Source organism: Garra rufa, chromosome 9 (genome assembly GCF_049309525.1).
Source record: "Garra rufa chromosome 9, GarRuf1.0, whole genome shotgun sequence".
Taxonomy (NCBI): Eukaryota; Metazoa; Chordata; class Actinopteri; order Cypriniformes; family Cyprinidae; genus Garra; species Garra rufa.
In genome coordinates, this window is record NC_133369.1 from 20,525,519 (window position 1) to 20,544,461 (window position 18,943).

The 18,943-nt window shown below is 35.8% G+C and overlaps 1 protein-coding gene across 1 annotated transcript in view; it reads left to right on the forward strand.

Annotated features, from left to right (window-relative positions):
- Positions 1–8,453, forward strand: part of mroh1 (maestro heat-like repeat family member 1) — a 40,413-nt gene extending 31,960 nt beyond the window's left edge. Inside the window, exons 34-38 of the mRNA XM_073847773.1 lie at positions 1,981–2,130; positions 2,321–2,455; positions 2,817–2,919; positions 5,016–5,081; positions 5,323–8,453. Of these exons, the coding sequence (XP_073703874.1) occupies positions 1,981–2,130; positions 2,321–2,455; positions 2,817–2,919; positions 5,016–5,081; positions 5,323–5,399 (531 nt within the window). The 3' untranslated portion in view covers positions 5,400–8,453. The remainder of the gene's footprint in view (positions 1–1,980; positions 2,131–2,320; positions 2,456–2,816; positions 2,920–5,015; positions 5,082–5,322) is intronic.
- Positions 8,454–18,943: the final 10,490 nt, after the last annotated feature.

Consider the following 18,943-nt stretch of genomic DNA (forward strand, 5'->3'; position numbering starts at 1 on the left):
ATATATATATATCAGTACAAAATATTGGTTATCTTGGTTAAAAGTTTTGAGAATGACACAAATATTAGTTTTCACAAAGTTTGCTGCTCAACTGCTTTTAGATCTTTGTTTCAGTTGTTTCTGTGATGTACTGAAATATAATTACAAGCACTTTCATACGTTTCAAAGGCTTTATCGACAATTACATGACATTTGTGACCCTGGACCACAAAACCAGTCTTAAGTCGCTGGGGTATGTTTGTAGCAATAGCCAAAAATACACTGCATGGGTCAAAATTTTAGATTTTTCTTTTATGCCAAAAATCATTAGGAAATTAAGTAAAGATCATGTTCCATGATGATTCTTTGTAAAATTCCTACTGTAAATGCATCAAAATGTAATTTTTGATTAGTTATATGCATTGTTAAGAACCTAATTTGGACAACTTTAAAGGTGATTTTCTCAGTATTTTGATTTTTGTGCACCCTCAGATTCCTGATTTTCAAATAGATGTATCTCGACCAAATATTGTCCTATCATAACAAACCATATATCAATAGAAAGCTTATTTGTTGAGTATTCATATGATGTATACATCTCAGTTTTGTAAAATTTAACCTTATGACTGGTTTTGTGGTCCAGGGTCACATTTATGCAAAGAGTCAGTATTTGCAGTGTTGGCCCTTCTTTTTCAGGACCTCTGCAATTCGACTGGGCATGCTCTCAATCAACTTCTGGGCCAAATCCTGACTGATAGCAACCCATTCTTTCATAATCACTTCTTGGAGTTTGTCAGAATTAGTGGGTTTTTGTTTGTCCACCCGCCTCTTGAGGATTGACCACAAGTTTTAAGAACTGGGGAGTTTCCAGGCCATCGACCCAAAATGTCAACGTTTTGGTCCCTGAGCCACTTAGTTATCACTTTTGCCTTATGGCACGGTGCTCCATCGTGCTGGAAAATGCATTGCTCTTCACCAAACTGTTGTTGGATTGTTGGAAGAAATTGTTGTTTGAGGGTGTTTTGGTACCATTCTTTATTCATGGCTGTGTTTTTGGGCAAAATTGTGAGTGAGCCCACTCCCTTGGATGAGAAGCAACCCCACACATGAATGGTCTCAGGATGCTTTACTGTTGGCATGACACAGGACTGATGGTAGCGCTCACCTTTTCTTCTCCGGACAAGCCTTTTTCCAGATGCCCCAAACAATCGGAAAGAGGCTTCAGCGGAGAATATGACTTTGCCCCAGTCCTCAGCAGTCCATTCGCCATACTTTTTGCAGAAGATCAATCTGTCCCTGATGTTTTTTTGGAGACAAGTGGCTTCTTTGCTGCCCTTCTTGACACCAGGCCATCTTCCAAAAGTCTTGGCCTCACTGTGCGTGCAGATGCGCTCACACCTGCCTGCTGCCATTCCTGAGCAAGCTCTGCACTGGTGGCACTCCGATCCCGCAGCTGAATCCTCTTTAGCAGACGATCCTGGCGCTTGCTGGACTTTCTTGGGAGCCTTCTTAACAATGCAGTGGAAAGTTTTTTTTGGGGATTAAGTTAATTTTCATGGCAAAGAAGGACTATGCAATTCATCTGATCACACTTCATAACATTCTGGAGTATATGCAAATTGCTATTATAAAAATTTAAAAAAATATATATATAAATTGATGTCAAAATTAAGAAAAACAACGGCTCTTACAGAAACGTTCTTTAAATGCTTTTAAATGATTTTATCGGCAAATCAGTTTTGAAAATGACCGATAATGATAACCTTAAAAATGCTTAATATCAGCACCGATAATTGAACCCTATCTTTAATGTTAGTAATAGGGTTGCAAATGAATGTTTTATGAAGATATCTGATATTTTTAGAAATTTTATAAAAATATGAAGCCCAATTGTACTTTGCCTTTTTGGTAAATACAGGCTTATTAGAGTACACTGTTTTTGCAAGTGTAGGGTTTTTATTGTATGGCTTTACTTAATGATCTGTTGTTATGTTCTGTCAGGAGAATGATGAGATCCGATGTGCTGCTATCATGCTCCTTGGGAACCTTTCGAAGTTCGGCTCGGGTGAGCCTGTCTTTAAAGACCAGATCCACAATGTTCTAGTCAGCTTGCTGTTGCATCTCAGTGATCCCAATCCTCAAGTGGTCAAGGTCAGTGATTAGTCTGTACACACTCCTACCATTTTTTGTTGCTGTTGTTGTTATAATGGCTATACATTTTGAAAGTTGCTTTCAAGAATGATGCAAAAAGTAGAGTCTTTTAAAAGAAATAATAATATGAGAATAGTCTAGAAGTTACGCTGCTTGTGTGTGAATTTGGTGTTTGTCTCTGTTCCCCTAGGCATGCAAGTATGCCATGCGCATTTGTGCTCCAGTTGTAGGTTCAGAACAGATCTCTACCATGTTCCAGAATCATCTTCTTGAGGAGAAGGGTCTGCATTATGGAGAGTTCATTAATGACCTCACCAAATACCTAGTACGGCAAGAGACAAAGCTTTCTTTATTTTAAGAACACGCATAGAATAACTGAGTGTGCTAGATGAGTTGACAGATTCCATTTGCATTAATCTTTTTATTTATACTCAGTGTTTTTGCTGTCTTAAAGGGAACATTGGATGCAAAATTCACTTCTTCTTTTTAAAGTTTTTTTTTTATTTTAAGTTTTTTTAATATTATGTTTCAGACATTTCATGCAGACCCTAAATAATCATACTAACTTGTGGAAAATGGGCATCCGATGTCCCCTTTAATTTTTCACTAATTAAATTGTACAAAATATTTGATTAAGTTAAAGAAAAATAAATAATAAGAATCAAAAAGTAATGTTTTCTCCCAAGATCCAGGATTTCCCAGGCATGCTGAACTTCTACCACATCACAGTCATTCAGTTCTTCAAGAGTAACTGGGCTGAGATCAGAGCTAGTGCTGCAATGTTTATTGGTAAAAACTTTTTTCAAGTTCAGTGTTTAATATTGCAAATGTTTATGCTTCACTTATAGTTGTTTTTAACTACTTACCTACTGTATTTTATAGAAGATCATTGCCACCACTGAATAAATTTTAAAAAAAAAATGTTATTGCATGATACAAACTCGCAGTTCTCACTTTTTTGTCAGAATTGTGTAATACAAACTCACACTTGTTTAGAAACAAGTTATAAAGTTATATTGCGAGTTATAAAGTCCAATTTTAAGGGGAAAAAAACGTATATGTTCTCAGAATTGCAAGTTCATATTTCACAATTCTGATTTAATAACTCGCAGTTTCGTGTTGTAAAGTCAGAATTTTGAGAGATAAAAATTTAATTCTGAGAAAGCCAAAATTACAAGACATAAACTCAACTGCGAGAAATTCAGACTTTTTTTGTCTCGCAAATGCAAGTTTGTAACTCATAGTTCTGACTTTTTTCCCGTAATTCTGACTTTTTTTCTCGCAATTCTGAATTTTGTCTCATAATTGTGAGATATAAACTCACTATTTAGAATTATACAGTCCAATTTTGAGGGGAAAAAGACTAATATGTTCTTAAAATTGTGAGTTTATATCACAATTCTGATTTATTAACTCACAATTGTGTGTTGTAAAGTCAGAATTGTGAGATATAAACAGGCAATTCTGAGAAAAAGTCACAATTGCAAGATATAAACTCAGCTGCAAAAAATTCTGACTTTTTTCTCGCAAATACTAGTTTGTATCTTGCAGTTCTGACTTTTTTTCACACAATTCTGACTTTTTTTTCATAATTGTGAGATATAAACTCACAATTTAGAGTTGTAAAGTCCAATTTTGAGGAGGAAAAAAATATGTTCTCAGAATTGCTAGTTCATATCTCACAATTCTGATTTATTAACTCACAATTGTGTGTTGTAAAGTTTTAGGAAAAAGAAAGTTTTAGGAAAAAGTCAGAATTGTGAGATACAAACTCACAACTGTGAGTTATGAAGTCCAGTTTTGAGGGGAAATATTGTTCATATGTTCTCAGAATTGCGAGTTCATATCTCACAATTCTGATTTATTAACTCTCAGTTGTATGTTGTAAAGTCAGTATTGTGAGATATAAACATGCAATTCTGAGAAAAAGTTGCAGTTGCTAGATATAAACTCTCTACTGCGAGAAATTCTGACTTTTTTTCTTGCAAATGCAAGTTTGTATCTTGCAGTTCTGACTTTTTTTCTTGTAATTCTGACTTTTCTCGCAATTCTGACTTTTTTCACAGAATTGTGAGATATAAACTTACATTTGCAAGTTATAAAGTCCAATTTTGAGGAAAGAATTTTGATATTACGCAGAATTGTGATTTATTAACTCGCAATTGCATGTTGTAAAGTCAGAATTGTGAGATAAAAAATGTAATTCTGAGAAAGTCAGAATTGCAAAATATAAACTCTCAACTGTGAGAAATTTACTTTTTTCCTCGCAAATGCAATCTCTTTTTTCTTGAAATTCTGACTTTTTTTCTTGCAATTCTGACTTTTTTTCAGAATTGTGAGATATAAACTCACAATTTAGAGTTATAAAGTCCAATTTTGAGGGAGAAAAAGACTCAAATGTATGTTTGAACGAGTTCATATCTCACAATTCTGATTTAATAACTCTGAGAAAAAAAGTCACAATTCAGATAAATAAAGTCAGAATTGTGAAATATAAACATGGAATTCTGGGAAAAAGTCACAACTGCAAGATATAAACTCGCAGTTCTGAGAAAAAAAAAGTCAGAATTGTGAGTTTAAGTCTCAATTCTGACTTTATCTTTAGCAATTGCACTTTTATTTCTCGGAATTGTGAGTTTATGCCTTACGTCTCACCATTCTGACTTTACAATTTGAAATTGCGAGCTTATATCTAACAATTCTGAGAAGAAATGTCAGAATTGTCAGATAAAAAGTCGCAATTATCTTTTTCTACGTCTACCTTTTAAGTTTGTTTTTTGAAAAATTTGAACAATTTTTCTAATATTTATGTACTGCTATTATTTTGTGTTGGTTATGTAACCATTTATGTGTGTGTGCGTGTGTGTGTTTGTGGCAATTTTTAGGGTTTCTGCTTGGGAACCTTCCTGATGAGCATTTCTCCCATATGAATATGGGTTCAGTGACCAAGGGTAGGCACCGCAGTTCTATAATAATATCTGCAGTCAAGAGATATATTTAAAGAAGGACAGCACATCCTTGTTATTATGCTACATTTGCTGTTTTGTGGCACCTAAGGAATCTATTATTTTGCTTCTATTTTAAAGGTGATTTTGTCTGCTGTTGTTACTCTATCACAAAAACACACCATCTCTGCTTGTATTTTCAATTGGTTGATTTTGTGGACAAACTAAAAGACTTTTCTCTCCTCAGGTCTGGTGATGCTGCTGCAAGATCCAGATCCTTTAGTGCGGGTGAAAGCCGCTGAAGCCATGGGTCATTTTCACTGACGTTACCTCCAGCCTACAGCCAATCAGATTAGTCTTTGATTTTAAGTTTGTTGCTTTGAATAAGGAATAAGAAGGACGCTTTGAATTGTTGTTCCATAATAAGCCTTGAACGGTTTTTATTATTGACCAAAGACTGTGCACTAGTTCTGTACGAAAAGAGAAGAATAAAAAAGGAAAAGACATTTATTGACATTACAGCACTTTTAGGTACTCTCAGATATACGGTGTGTGATTCCAAGCCTGGGTTTTTGTACCAGGAGCGGTTTGTAATGTGAGGTACGTACCTGCGAGCCCTTTAAAAATTAGACTTACTAAAGTTTGTACAGGAGTACACTGATATTACTTGCTTGATCATTCCTCTAGCGTGCTAAACGTGTATCACCACTTTAAGTCATTAAAAACGGTTGTAGGATGAATCAATATATTTGAAACCAACATCAACACTGCAAGGTTTTTCTGGTAATAAAATCAGATGTACTGCTCAGTTAAGAGTTTAATCCTATAAAAAAGCAGACGGTTGAGTCATATTGACCACCATAAACCTTCAGCAATAAATCACCCTAATAGGGATGTGCATTAGCATAAGCTGCTAAGGCATTAACTGCAACTGAAATCTCCTGTTCTGAAATCCACAATCAAAATAAGCATTTGTAGTGTTTTTGCTGTGACTTCTGTGGTTCTGATTGTATCTCATGCACTACAATGGAACAAATTCAATCGTGCTTCCTTCTCGACCAAGTCCTAAAAGTAGACAAAACAGTGCCAAATCATAGATTTATAAAAGATCAATTGTACTAGAGTAGATGTTCAAAGATTTCCGACTCATTTTGTGAAGCGTCTGTGCAGCTGAAACACCAGTGCTGGCCTTTCTATAGCACTTGTCTTGTTCCGTTTTGTAAATTGTATCTGTGAAATGAATGTTAATTCACAAGTGTGGCCGCTGTTTCAGAGTTGAGCATGAAGAGTATTGAATGAATTAAATGAATTTTTTTATTTTTTAAAGCTTCATCTTAAAGAAGTTCACTTCCAGAACAAATATTTTCAGATAATGTACTCACCTTGTTGTCGTCCAAGATGTTAATGTCTTTCTTTCTTTAGTCGTAAAGAAGTTGTTTTTTGAAGAAAACATTTCAGGATTTTTCTCCATATAATGGATGTCTGTAGTGTCCCGAGTTTGAACTTCCAAAAAGTAGTTTAAATGCAGCTTCAAATGATCCCAAATGGGCTGTAAACGATCCGAGCCGAGGAAGAAGGGTCTTATCTAGCGAAACGATATAAAGTTATTTTTTTTTAATGAAATTACAATTTATGCTTTTTAACCTCAAACGCTCGTCTTGCTCTGCCTGAACTCTGTTTTTTCCGGTTCAAGGCAGTTAGGGTATGTCAAAAAACTCCCATCTTATTTTCTCCCTCAACTTGAAAAATCATTTCGAAATCATCCTACATGCGAAGAAGATTCAGCTCTTTAACAAAACAGGTAAACACCAATGTAGGATGATTTTGAAGTTGAGGGAGAAAATGAGATGGGAGTTAGAGACATACCCTAACTGTCTTGGACTGGAAAAAAACAGCAGAGCAAGACAAGCGTGTAAGGTTAAAAAAGTATATAAATTGTCATCGTTTCACTGGATAAGAACCTTCTTCCTCAGCTGGGATCGTTTGAAGCCGGATTTAAACTACATTTTAAAAGTACAAACTCGGGGCACCATAGAAGTCCACTATATGGAGAAAAATCCTGAAATACTTTCTTTATGACTGAAGAAAAAAAGACTTGAACATCTTGGATGACAATGGGTTGAGTACATTATCTGTATATTTTTGTTCTGGTAGTGAACTGCTCCTTTAATAAACAGGACAAAATGGTAAAATGATGGTATGGTAAATCAACTGTTTTAACAATTTGGTGTCCTGTACAGTAGAAGTAGTTGAACATACAAATAAATCAGAGAATTATGATTCTCTATGAGATACTGTGTTAAGCAGTTGATGTAGGGGGTCAATTTCAGTATAAATGGCCTGATAATGTCTTCATTCTTTCAGCGGATTAATATTTAATGAATCTTGACATTAAAGAATTAGGGAACAAACACTTTGTAAACTGCATTTGTCAGAAATATCATGTTGTCTTAGTAAATACACCACTGTTCAAAGGTTTGGGGTCATTAAGTGTTGTATTTATTTATTTAAATACAAGAAATTAACAGTTTTATTCAGTAGGGATGCATTAAATTGATTAAAAGTGGCAGACATTTTATAATTTTACATATGATTTCTATTTCAAAAAACGGCTGTTTTTTTTAACTACATATTCATCAAAGAAACCTGGAAAAAATTGTATCACCACATGTATCTCCACACAAATATTAAGTAGCACAACTGCTTTCAACACTGATAATATTACTAATAAATGTTTCTTGAGCACAGAATCAGCATATTCTGATTTCTGAAGAGTGAAGTAATGTCTGCTGAAAATAAAATATATCCTAATAAAATGTTATTTTCAATCACAGCGTGTCGAGTAAGAAACTTTTCTGAAAAATCTTACTGGCCCCAAGCTTATTTTTCTGCAAAACAGTGGATCCAGCTTTGGCTCTACGAAGAAGAACTGAAGCTCTGGGTGCAGAGAGTGAAAAAAAAAAAAAATGATACAACTCCTTTGTTGCTCAGGGTGTTGAATATGTATTAGCACAAGTCAATCAAATTAAAGTGTTTACGAAGGACACAGACCATTAATCTAAATACTTTAGAATTTAGCAATTAGTGGCAGTTATTCCATTTGGTCAGGAACCCGATGTGGTAATGATATTGGAATTAATTCCTGGAGAAGTCACATAAAGATTGTGTCTGGGATAGATTTCAGAACAGTCAAACTGCCACTGAACGATTGTGGTATTGGGCGGGGTGTCATGTTTGCATCTTCTCATCAATTTGTTTTTGTATGTCTTTTGTTTTCTTTTTAGACAAAATAGTTTTGTATGATGTACGATGGATCATCTCTGGAGGATGGAGATGTTAATATGTGCAACTGATTATCATTAAAATTATTATACATGTCATGTTGGTTTAATTGATGAGTTCTGAAAATTATATAGAAAATCCAGCTAAAATACAATTTCCATATATATCTATATCTGTCTTTAAAGTATTAATTGAAAGCAAGTAAGAAAATAAATAAATAATCAGGGAAAAAAGGTACAACAGCTGTTAGTATGGCATTTTTAATATGTACTAATATGTATACTTTTGTAGCCGGCCTACTAATGTATACAGTTGAAGTCAAAAGTTTACACACACCTTGCAGAATCCGCAAAATGTAAATTATTTTACCAATATAAGATGAATTATACAAAATGCATGTTATTTTTTATTTAGTACTGACCTAAGATATTTCACATAAAAGACATTTACATAAAGTCCACAAAAGAAAATAATAGTTTAATTTATGAAAATTACCCAGTTCAAAAGTTTGCATACACTTGCTTCGTAATACTGTGTTTTTACCTAAATGATCCACATCCATTGTTTGTCCTGAAGAATCAAACTTTAGGTCCCACAAATTCTTTGTTTTTTCAGCATTTTTGTGTATTTGAACTCTTTCCAACAATTACTGTATGATTTTGAGATTCAGTCACAGCATTTAGGGGGGCATTGCCCCACCTTGCCCATGTCTATGTCCGGCCCACACTGAGGACAACTGAGGGACTCGTATGCAACTAATACAGACGGTGCAAACGCTCATTGCTCTAGAAGGAAAATCTATGCATTAAGAGCTGGGGGAGGGAGTGAAAAGTTTTGAACAGAATGAAGATGTGTACTTTTTTTTTTTTTTTTTACTTTGCCTTAATATCACTTTTTATATATATATATATTTAGTACTTCCATTCAGAAGCTACAAAAGTTACTTGCATGTTTTCCAGAGGACAAAATAAGTTACTTTTCCCTGATCTTCAAATTCATTAATGCTTTGTGTTTCCCTCTGAAGCGTGAGCGTTAAACCTTCTGTAATAGTTGCATATGAGTCCCTCAGTGTAAAAAGATGGATCTTAAAATCATACAGTCATTGTTGGAAAGGGTTCAAATACACAAAAATGCTGAAAAACCAAAGAATTTGAGTGACCTAAAGGATTTTTCTGAAGAATAGCGGGCAGTTTAACTGTTCAGGACAAACAAGGGACTCATGAACAACTCAACTGTGGATCATTCAGGTAACAACAGTATTAAGAATCAAGTGTATGTAAACTTTTGAACTATTTCTTTCTCATGTGGACTATATGTAAACATCTTTAATGTGAAATAATATGCTTCAGATTTTGCAAGGTGTATGTATACTTTTAACTTCAACTCTACTTTTAAGGTAGTAAAATGTACCATTTAGGGGCAAATATGGTACAAAAATGGACCTTTTAGCTTTTGTACCTTAGGGTACCACCCCAGTGACAACTTTGTACAGTATTTTATGAATAAAATAGGACAAGTTGGTGCACCCTCATTTGTGAGTGGAGTGAAATTTTATGGTGGCCTTTATAGACAAAATTCCCCTTCACTCTGTGAAGCAAATACACGACCTTCGTTTTAATAAACGAAGCTGTGAGGGATAGACTTATTCTTAGTCAAATATGCGCTGTGTAAAGGTCCTATTTTGCTCATAACTTTCCAGAGGTAACTTACTGTACGTTTATCCCTTGCTACCCTGTTGTGTATTGATTGAATTTTGTCTCTAAATAACCGTATACTACCTATTCATAATACTGCTAGTCCTCGACAACTATATAAATAGCATATGCTCTTCGTTAAGTAAAACAGTATTCATATAAAAGTAGGCTATTATGATATTAGCATCGTATATGGTATCGCAACAGTCAGCATGTTTTTGTACTGTGGAACAGTTTGTATTTGACTTTCAGAGGTAGCCACAAGAGGCCGCCACAATGCGTCCTAAAGAAGCCCCTTGACACTTTCAGCATTAAAAGCTGACTAACAACATAAATGACCGGCCTAACTGAATGAGATTGCTCATCCAACAATAATTCTACTGGACCAAAAGGTCAAAGCTACCTTGATTAGATTCTGATTTTCAAAATCACATTACATTTGCAGGCAAATAGAAAGGCCTTTTAATCCTTAATGAAGGTGTTTGAAAGATTAGAGGCAGGACTACATGAGATTGTGACTGTGGACACGTGGTGTGTACCTGAGGGTAATTTTCTCTGTTGGATGCGCTGGCCGTCCTTCTCCCTAATCAAGCTGATCTTGCCTTTCGGCTCACGTCTATTGACTCTCTCCACCTATTCTGCCGGCTATAGCAGCAAGATTAGCCTTCATTTGTTTGCAGTTTGATAACGTTTTCATTGTGCACATCCCTTAAATTTAAAAACAGCCAGAAAATGGGGAAAGGTTTGTGTGTGTGTGTGTGTGTGTGTGTGTGTGTGTGTGTGTGTGTGTGAGAGAGAGAGAGAGAGAGACAGAGAGAAAGAACTGGAGCACATAGAATAGATGAACTTTTAAAGCGTCCTCTCCTCCATCTTCTTATGTCTGATGATTCAGGTTGTGAATAACTCGCTTCTGTTATTAATTCAGTTCCTTTCATCATAGCAATTTTTATGACAGGGCCTTCTGCATTAAAAACAAGCTGAAGCATCAGAAATCTCCTCAAGGCTTCATTTAAATCTGCGAGAGGAGCCAAGTTCTGATGTTCGGCTGATATAATCAGCACATGCTGTACTGTATTCCTGCAGTTTACCTGCAGAACAGAGCTTTACGCTGCACAATGTATGTAATATTTAATAATATCATTTATAAATGGCTCTGAGCTCTTGAGTGCGCCGATTCCGGCCTTATAAATAGTAATCTTCTGAAATTTCTTTGTACCCACAGAGCAAAAATGAGAGTACATGCTGTTTACTTACTTTTTATCGACCCTATTTTCAGAATAATTCTCCAAATGTTATTTTCTGTCAGTATTACTTTACAGAACGCCGATTGTTTATTCTATACAAACGCTCCGATTTCTGCACTGTAATGATTTCCGCAGCCTTTCAAGGGAAAGTTTCTATCTCCCGCTCGTTCCCTCTCTCTATCCATCCTTCTGGCTCTCCCTCACCCTTTCTCTGAAATTACACTCATTCATTCCCCTGTGTCAGGGCAGGAGAGAGAGACAGCGAGTGCGTATCTGCAGTTGACCTGGCTCTCTGAGAACATATGGATCTAATCTAAGACTCGATTGCTTGGCTCACATGTGATAGTGCCCATCAATTCATACCCTGTGATGCAATGGGAGAAAATCCTTCCAGAGTTCTGAGGGTATTATATTTCAGTGCGGATGATGCCGGAGCAGACCAGGGCAAAATAGATTGTGGCCTCATGGATGTTAAAACTTTTTCTAAATGTAATGCTGCATTAGCTGCTGCTTTTTCAAGGAATATCGCCTTAGAGTTCAGTTAGAATTTTTTTTACACAGTAACCCACAGTAAAGTTTACTTTTTGATGACTTGATCCAGGCCTGTTGCTTAACTTCACAACCCCAGCAAGGATTTTCAGCAGCCCATTAATTACGGTTGATCTCAAACTGATTTTTGTGAAACTACAGTACAGTGGTGGCCAAAATGATTGGAACACTAGTATTTTCACCGGTTTTAAATGTGTCAGTAGGAAATATCAGTTTACATTTTCAAACATTCATTTTGCCATTAATTGTATAATCCAGTTACATTTTTGTTTGCACGAGGAGTCTGACAACAGCCAGTGCTCCACACAGAGATCTCATCTCATCTTTATCCAGTCTGTCTGGAATGACATGAAGAAGCAGAACAAACCAAGACAGAACTGTGGCAATGTCTCCAAGATGCTTTAAGAGACTATCTGCAAAGCTACAGAACTGTTAAAAGTTTTAGGCACTTGTGTAAAAATGCTGTAAAATGAGGATGCTTTCAAAAATAATATCATGATTAGATTTTCTTTATCGATTAACTTCTAGTAAATAAATTAAATCAACATTTGGTGACTATCCTTTGTGTTTAAAACAGCTTTTGCCCAAGTTTTCAGGTAGTTTTGCAGGTATGTCTCTTGAAGCATCTTAGAGACGTTGCCGCAGTTCCTTTGGATTTAGTCTGTCTCAGTTTGTTCTGTTTCTTTATGGATGATGATGAGATCAGGTTTCTCCTTGTGCAAACAAAAACCTCACTGGAATATTACAATTGCAAAATAAATGCTTGGAATTTTAAATTGATATTTCCTACTGACACTACAGCAAAAGATAGAAATAACTGACTTAAAACCATTTTTAGCTGGTGAAAATACTAGTGTTCTAATCATTTTGGCCACCACTGTATAAAAATGCAAAAGAGAGATAAAGTTATTCCACTATCAGACTAACCACAATGACACAGATAAGGATTTTTAATGGCATTGCTATTGAAGTATCACAACATCTATTATTAATATGTGAACTGTACACATTATTTTAGGCAGCTCTGTTTTTATAAAGTCTGTAGATATAAAACACTCTATCCAGCATGAATCTTTGGCCAACACTATTAAAAATAAAGGTTCCACAGGGTTTTTTCCCTCTCACTGATAGAATAGAAAAACCATTTAGTGTTCCCTTTACAAAAGCTTTCAGTGAACAGATTTTAAACAAACCATTTTTTTACCTAAAGAAACGTATCCACCTACACTCTTTAAAGTAAAGGTGCTTTAAAAGGTTCTTTGCAGCAATGCCATTGAAGAACCATTTTTGGTTTCACAAATGACCATTCAGTCAAAGGTTCTTTAAAGAACAAAAAAAAAAAAATCAGTAAAATTTATGGTAAAAAACAGTAGCAACATTTTAGGTTTTACGGTTCTGACTTAAATTTACATTTAAGTAACATAATTTAATTAACTGCTATAATGTTAGTATACCAACCTATTGAGGTACTGAAATCTGTTTTGTACCTTTGTAATACAGAGATAACCACCAAAAGCAGGTGGTGATGAGAAAGTCACATGATGAACCAAAGCCCATCACATGGAGCTTTTAAATACTAACATATATAGAAGGTAAACAGTGTCATTGAAGGAGAAACAGTTATTTCAACAACAACAACAACAAAAACCATCAAATTTGAAATGTAACGCAGGGAATGCTAGGAATGTCAATTTACAGTTATTCACTGTAAAATTTACGTTCTTTTTTGACTTCTGAAGACGGTATACTACTGTAAAATTACGTGCAATGTTCAAAACAGTTTTTCACCATATATAGTATGGGAAATTACCGTTAACCATTTAACAAGTTTTTACTGTAGCATTTTTACAGTCTTTTACCATTAAATTCACTGTCATTTTTTACAGTAAACCATCTCTTTCTTAACTTTATATAATCTGAAGAACCTTCTTTTGCCACAAAGAACCTTTGGTGAAACTGAAAGTTTCCTCAGATGTTAAAGGTTCTTTATGAAACCATTCAGACGAAAAAGGTTCTTCTATGGCATCGTGAAGCACCTTTATTTTTAAGAGTATATTCTTTAATACGAAAGTAAGCCTATGGGCAAGACTTCCAGTTCATTAGCCGCTATAGTGAAAAAAGGTAACAGTCAAACTTGGACATATTCAGGACATATTTCACAGTTTTTGCAGCGTGTTTTCAGCAATATATTTCTAATATAATGTGTTTAGAAATCATTTTCTCAATTGCCTTTACACAGACTTGTTCTTCATGGAGCCACAGGTGCCAAAAATAATGAAGAAAAGATTATTTAATTGACTGCATCTTTTTGAGGCAGTTTTGCATTTTAACAAACCTGATCCATCTGTACTGGGCATTATTTGGTTAATAATGCTCCTTTTTTAATGAGGAATTACTACTGTTAATAGAGTCTTAATTAACCAGAAATCACTCTCTCCTTAAAACTAATTAAGCAACATTTGATCTATTTTATCAGAAGGACTCTTAAATTGTTTTCAGTAGTTGAAGAGGACAAACGTCCTTCAGGGAGAGAGGAGAATTATTTTGTCAAGAGGACATTCAGAGAATTACTCTGCCTCTCCAAATTAAACGTCTGGTTGAACCACTCAGAATCAATTTAAAGTGTCGCTCTGGTAGAGGACAAGCTACCTTTGCGTGTTAATAACTGTCAATTAATGAATTCAACTCTCAGATGGTTAAACTCATCACAGCGCTGCGCCGTTGTCTAATATTAATGCTAATGATGTCAAGATCTTCTGAGGGCAAACTTCAACATGTTGAAATTACTCAGAATGGTTCAGAAATATGTGTCTAAGGAGAGGACAGCTGCTTTAGAGACGAAGAGGTGATAATTGCATGCTGCTCTGATGTCAGCATGTTTTGACTCCTTTTAACTCTGACCTGGGATCACAGAGAAAAGTTTGCCTCTCTTTGGGTCAACAAGGAGACTTTTTGAGAAATTAGGCCTTCATTTCTGGACAAAGTCACAGTTTTAGAGACAGAAAGAGACACTGAAAATTGTATATTAATTGATCTTATGTACAAGTTTAGTTCTTTGCAAACTTAAATTTTTGGTTTTTCATGATTTAAAGGAAACCCTGGATATTAAGACTTGTATGGCTTAATATAACAGAATTTTTTTTTGTGAAATATGTAGTAGAAAACCTATATATGAAAGATTTACTTTTTAAAAAAAATCCACATTGTTTTTGGACTATTGGGGGCACCATTATTTTGATGATGTAAAATGGTTGCACTCTTTGAGCTACTGCTGCTACCTGTTGCTATTTTTACCACAACACAACTCAGAAAATAAAAAATATTGATACAATGCCACATTGTGCAGCTTTTAGATGTAATTTTTAGTTGAAGGGCAACAAGAGAAGTGATGTAAGTCTTCACTGCTTTCCTAGCGATAAGAAGAGGAGAAAAGAGTAGAAAGATGCTTGTGGATGAATAAAACTTCCTAAAGACCTGCGTCTTTGTTCTCTCCACTTTAGCCCTGATGCCTTTGAGGCTTTTAGACCACAGATACTGAAAGTGCTTACAAATGGCAGAGAGAAGAAACTGCCATCCTGGCAGGTTGTAAACATGCAGCCGCTTGTCATGACGCTGCAGCCACTAAAGGGGTTTCTCAGCGTGGATTTCACTTGATATTCAGGGCGTTTGTGGGGAAAATGGATGGTACAGCATTTGGATTATATCCATCGCCATCTGTAGCTGTGGTCATTGTATCATTATTTTATTTTCCAAGTTGTGTTACGGTAAAAATAGTGCCGGTAGTGCCAGTAGCTCACAGAGTGCAATCATTTCACATTATCAAAATATATAGTCCCCCCATAGTCCAAAATATGTATAAAACAATGTGGATTTTTTTAAGTTACATAAATCTTTAAAATCTACTACATATTTCAGTTAGAGACATCATTTATCTTATGTTAAGCCATACAAGTCTTAATACCCAGGGTTCCCTTTAAAACATTACTGAACAATTCAGACAGTGTGTCCAAATAAATGCCTCTGCCGCTGAGTGTAATTCATTCTTAGTGAGCTTCCTCCAGTGTGACTAGGTGAGCCCTGGTCCGGTTCGGTTGCTAGAAGTGGTCTAATACATCCTCGTTAGGTTGCTGGAAGGACCATTGAGTGATGCTGAGCTCACCAGTGATCCCACATACACATTCGGCTGCTTGTTAGTCAGAGGAAGGCAGAACAATCGAGAAGCATAAGAGTAGGAAAAGGCGAAGCAGACACAGAGAAAGAATAAAGTTTGTGCAGGTCAGACTGATGCTTACGGGCCTCCGTGTCCTGAGTTGGCTGCTTGTTAGTACGGCAGGACCTCTGTCTTCCTTCGCCTCCCCTCCCCTCCATCTCCGCTGGCCCCGTGTGCTCCTGGATGGCCAGGGGTCACTCCCAGCCAATTTAGAGTGATGCACATCTACTCTGTCAGCCGCCAGCTTCCACACCGAAAATAATTACCGAGTGAGCATCTGCTGTCCCTGAGAGACGAACGATAGAGTCTGACACGAGCAGGACGGAGAAATTCCACACTCTGTTTCTCTTTCCCCTCTCTAAATGGTGGAGCAGGCCCAGAGGAGGCTATAGAGAGAGAGAAACACCTGGTGAAATTCTCCCTCAGTGATCTGTGCATATGCTTAATAACTTCACTCTGTGGTTAATTGGAATAATTGCCCGGAATGCTCTCGGAGAAAAAGAGTGCGGGATGCCCTGAGGAGAAAGGAGGAGGGAAAGACTGCAGCACATGCAAATACTCTACATGTTTCTGTCAACTCAAGCTCAAAACATATATAGGCTGAGTCTGAAATCTAAAACAGATGCCTTGTTGCCTCACTTTCTGGTACATTGACGGCAAGAAAAGGCAGCGTTTGTAAGGACATGCTTCCAATACATTATAATGTCACATCTATTGATCTAAAACAAGACAAACCAAAAATATTATTTAACATCACAGAATTAACCTGAATATAATCATTTCTAGCAGGCTTAAACCAGGTGGAAATAGCTTTTTAAGATAACAATTGCAGGTTACTGCTTTTTACATCATAGCTTTGTTCACTTTCAGAACAAAAATGTACTCACCCCCTTGTCATCCAAGATGTTCATGTCTTTTTCTTCAGTCGTAAGGAAATTAGGTATTTTGAGGAAAACATTTCAGGATTTCTCTCCATATAATGGACTTCTATGGTGCCCCCGAGTTTGAACTTCCACAATATAGCTTCAAATGGCTCTAAACGATCACAGCCGAGGAAAAAAGGGTCTTATCTAGCAAAACGATCGGTTATTTTCTAAAAACAATTACAATTTATATACTTTTTAACCTCAAATGCTCGTCTTGTGTAGCTCTGTGTGTACTCTGTGTAGAGATTAAAAAATATATAAACTGTAAATGTTTTTAGAAAATAATCATTTCGCTAGATAAGACCCTTCCTCGGCAGGGATCATCTTTGAAGCTGCATTTAAACTGCATTTTGGAAGTTCAATTTTGGAACTCCATTATATGGAGAGAAATCCTTAAATGTTTTCCTCACAAAACATAATTTCTTTATGACTGAAAAAAGAAAGACATGAACATCTTAGATGACAAGGAGGTGAGTACATTATCTGTAAATCTTTGTTCTTAAAGTGAACTACACCTTTAAGAAAATAAAGATTTTAAAAAGATTTTGTTAAGTACAAAGTGATATCTGATATTTTATGTACTAACAGAATGTTATGAACTTTATAGAAAATTTTACTTCAACCTTAAATTATAATCAACTTAAATTAAAAAACTTACTCAAGACCAGGTACAACAATATATTTCATATTAGAAACATCCACATCCTTATGACATTTCAAAACGGTAGGCTGTCGCGTGAAGAAGAGTTTGCTGAAATCACGTGACTTGTTTGAGCCGCGTTTTGAACAGTGTGATTCAAAACAAGTGATTCGCGAGTTTTTCGAAGCTTCAGGAAGCTGCTTTAGTTCTTGCGTTTAAAACGAAACGCGTTGCAGCGTAAACAGAAATCGTCATGAGACGTCTTTTAAAAGTCGAACTTTTTGTAACATGACATCACGTCTTACAATCTTAGAGGTGCGCAACCTAAAACAAACATACCCCCCCACGCGCAACTTTTCAACCGTAGGAATTGACACTGCCATTGATTATTGAGCCTTTTATGTTAATGATGCATTTCTAATGGTTATGGGTTTATGCATCATTTCCTACTGTGTTTGTTTTTAGGTCATATACTTGTTAATGGCATTTGACGTCACCTTCATTGTTTTATCTGTGCCTAATAACACTTTTTGCTGTCCAGATCATTCCTGGTCTGTCTTCACAGTAAAAACAGAGCCATGTTCATGCATGCTTGCTGTGACCTGTCATCAATGATGAACCACTTATGGGGCAGAAAGGTGAGCTGCCTGTCATCCTTACACAGAGGGGTTGCTAACTTGCTACCCTTTTCTGTCATCTCTTTGTCTATGAACTGCACATTGTGCGCCATATTGTCTGTACTTTAGTGGTAAATGTACTCTTATAAAGGCCCCTTTTTATATTTTTTATGTAATGAAATACTAGCTACTGTTCAATAAATCATTAAATGTTTTAAAGGTTAAGATGCTTCCTTCATATCAGAAGACATGAGAGACAGAGAAGACTTGACAGCATTTCTGGTACGTAAACAATGCCACTTAACCGAACGAAACTTGCATATTTTGCTGATTATTGCTGCTGAAAATGGTCAATTATTGTCATTGTGTGGCCTGTACTAAGCATTTGGACTGGGAAAAACATTTGAAGTACTATAGACTGCCAAAAATTATAACAAATCATTATTTTAAAACTGAACCAGGATTTTCACGGCAAGAATCTTGACAACATTCGTCTTTGTTCTTATAATTTCCGGTTAGGTAGGCGAAATATTAGGCTAATATCTTAATTAATACTGGTCATACATATCTTTACCACCTATTAACTTAAGTTTGTCAAAATGTTGCACCCTTTTCTGATGGCTAAGTATTTCTCTAGCAACTTCCACGCGTTTTTTCCGTGGTTTAGACAGCATAAATTAGCAGAACAACGTATTGAGTAGTACAA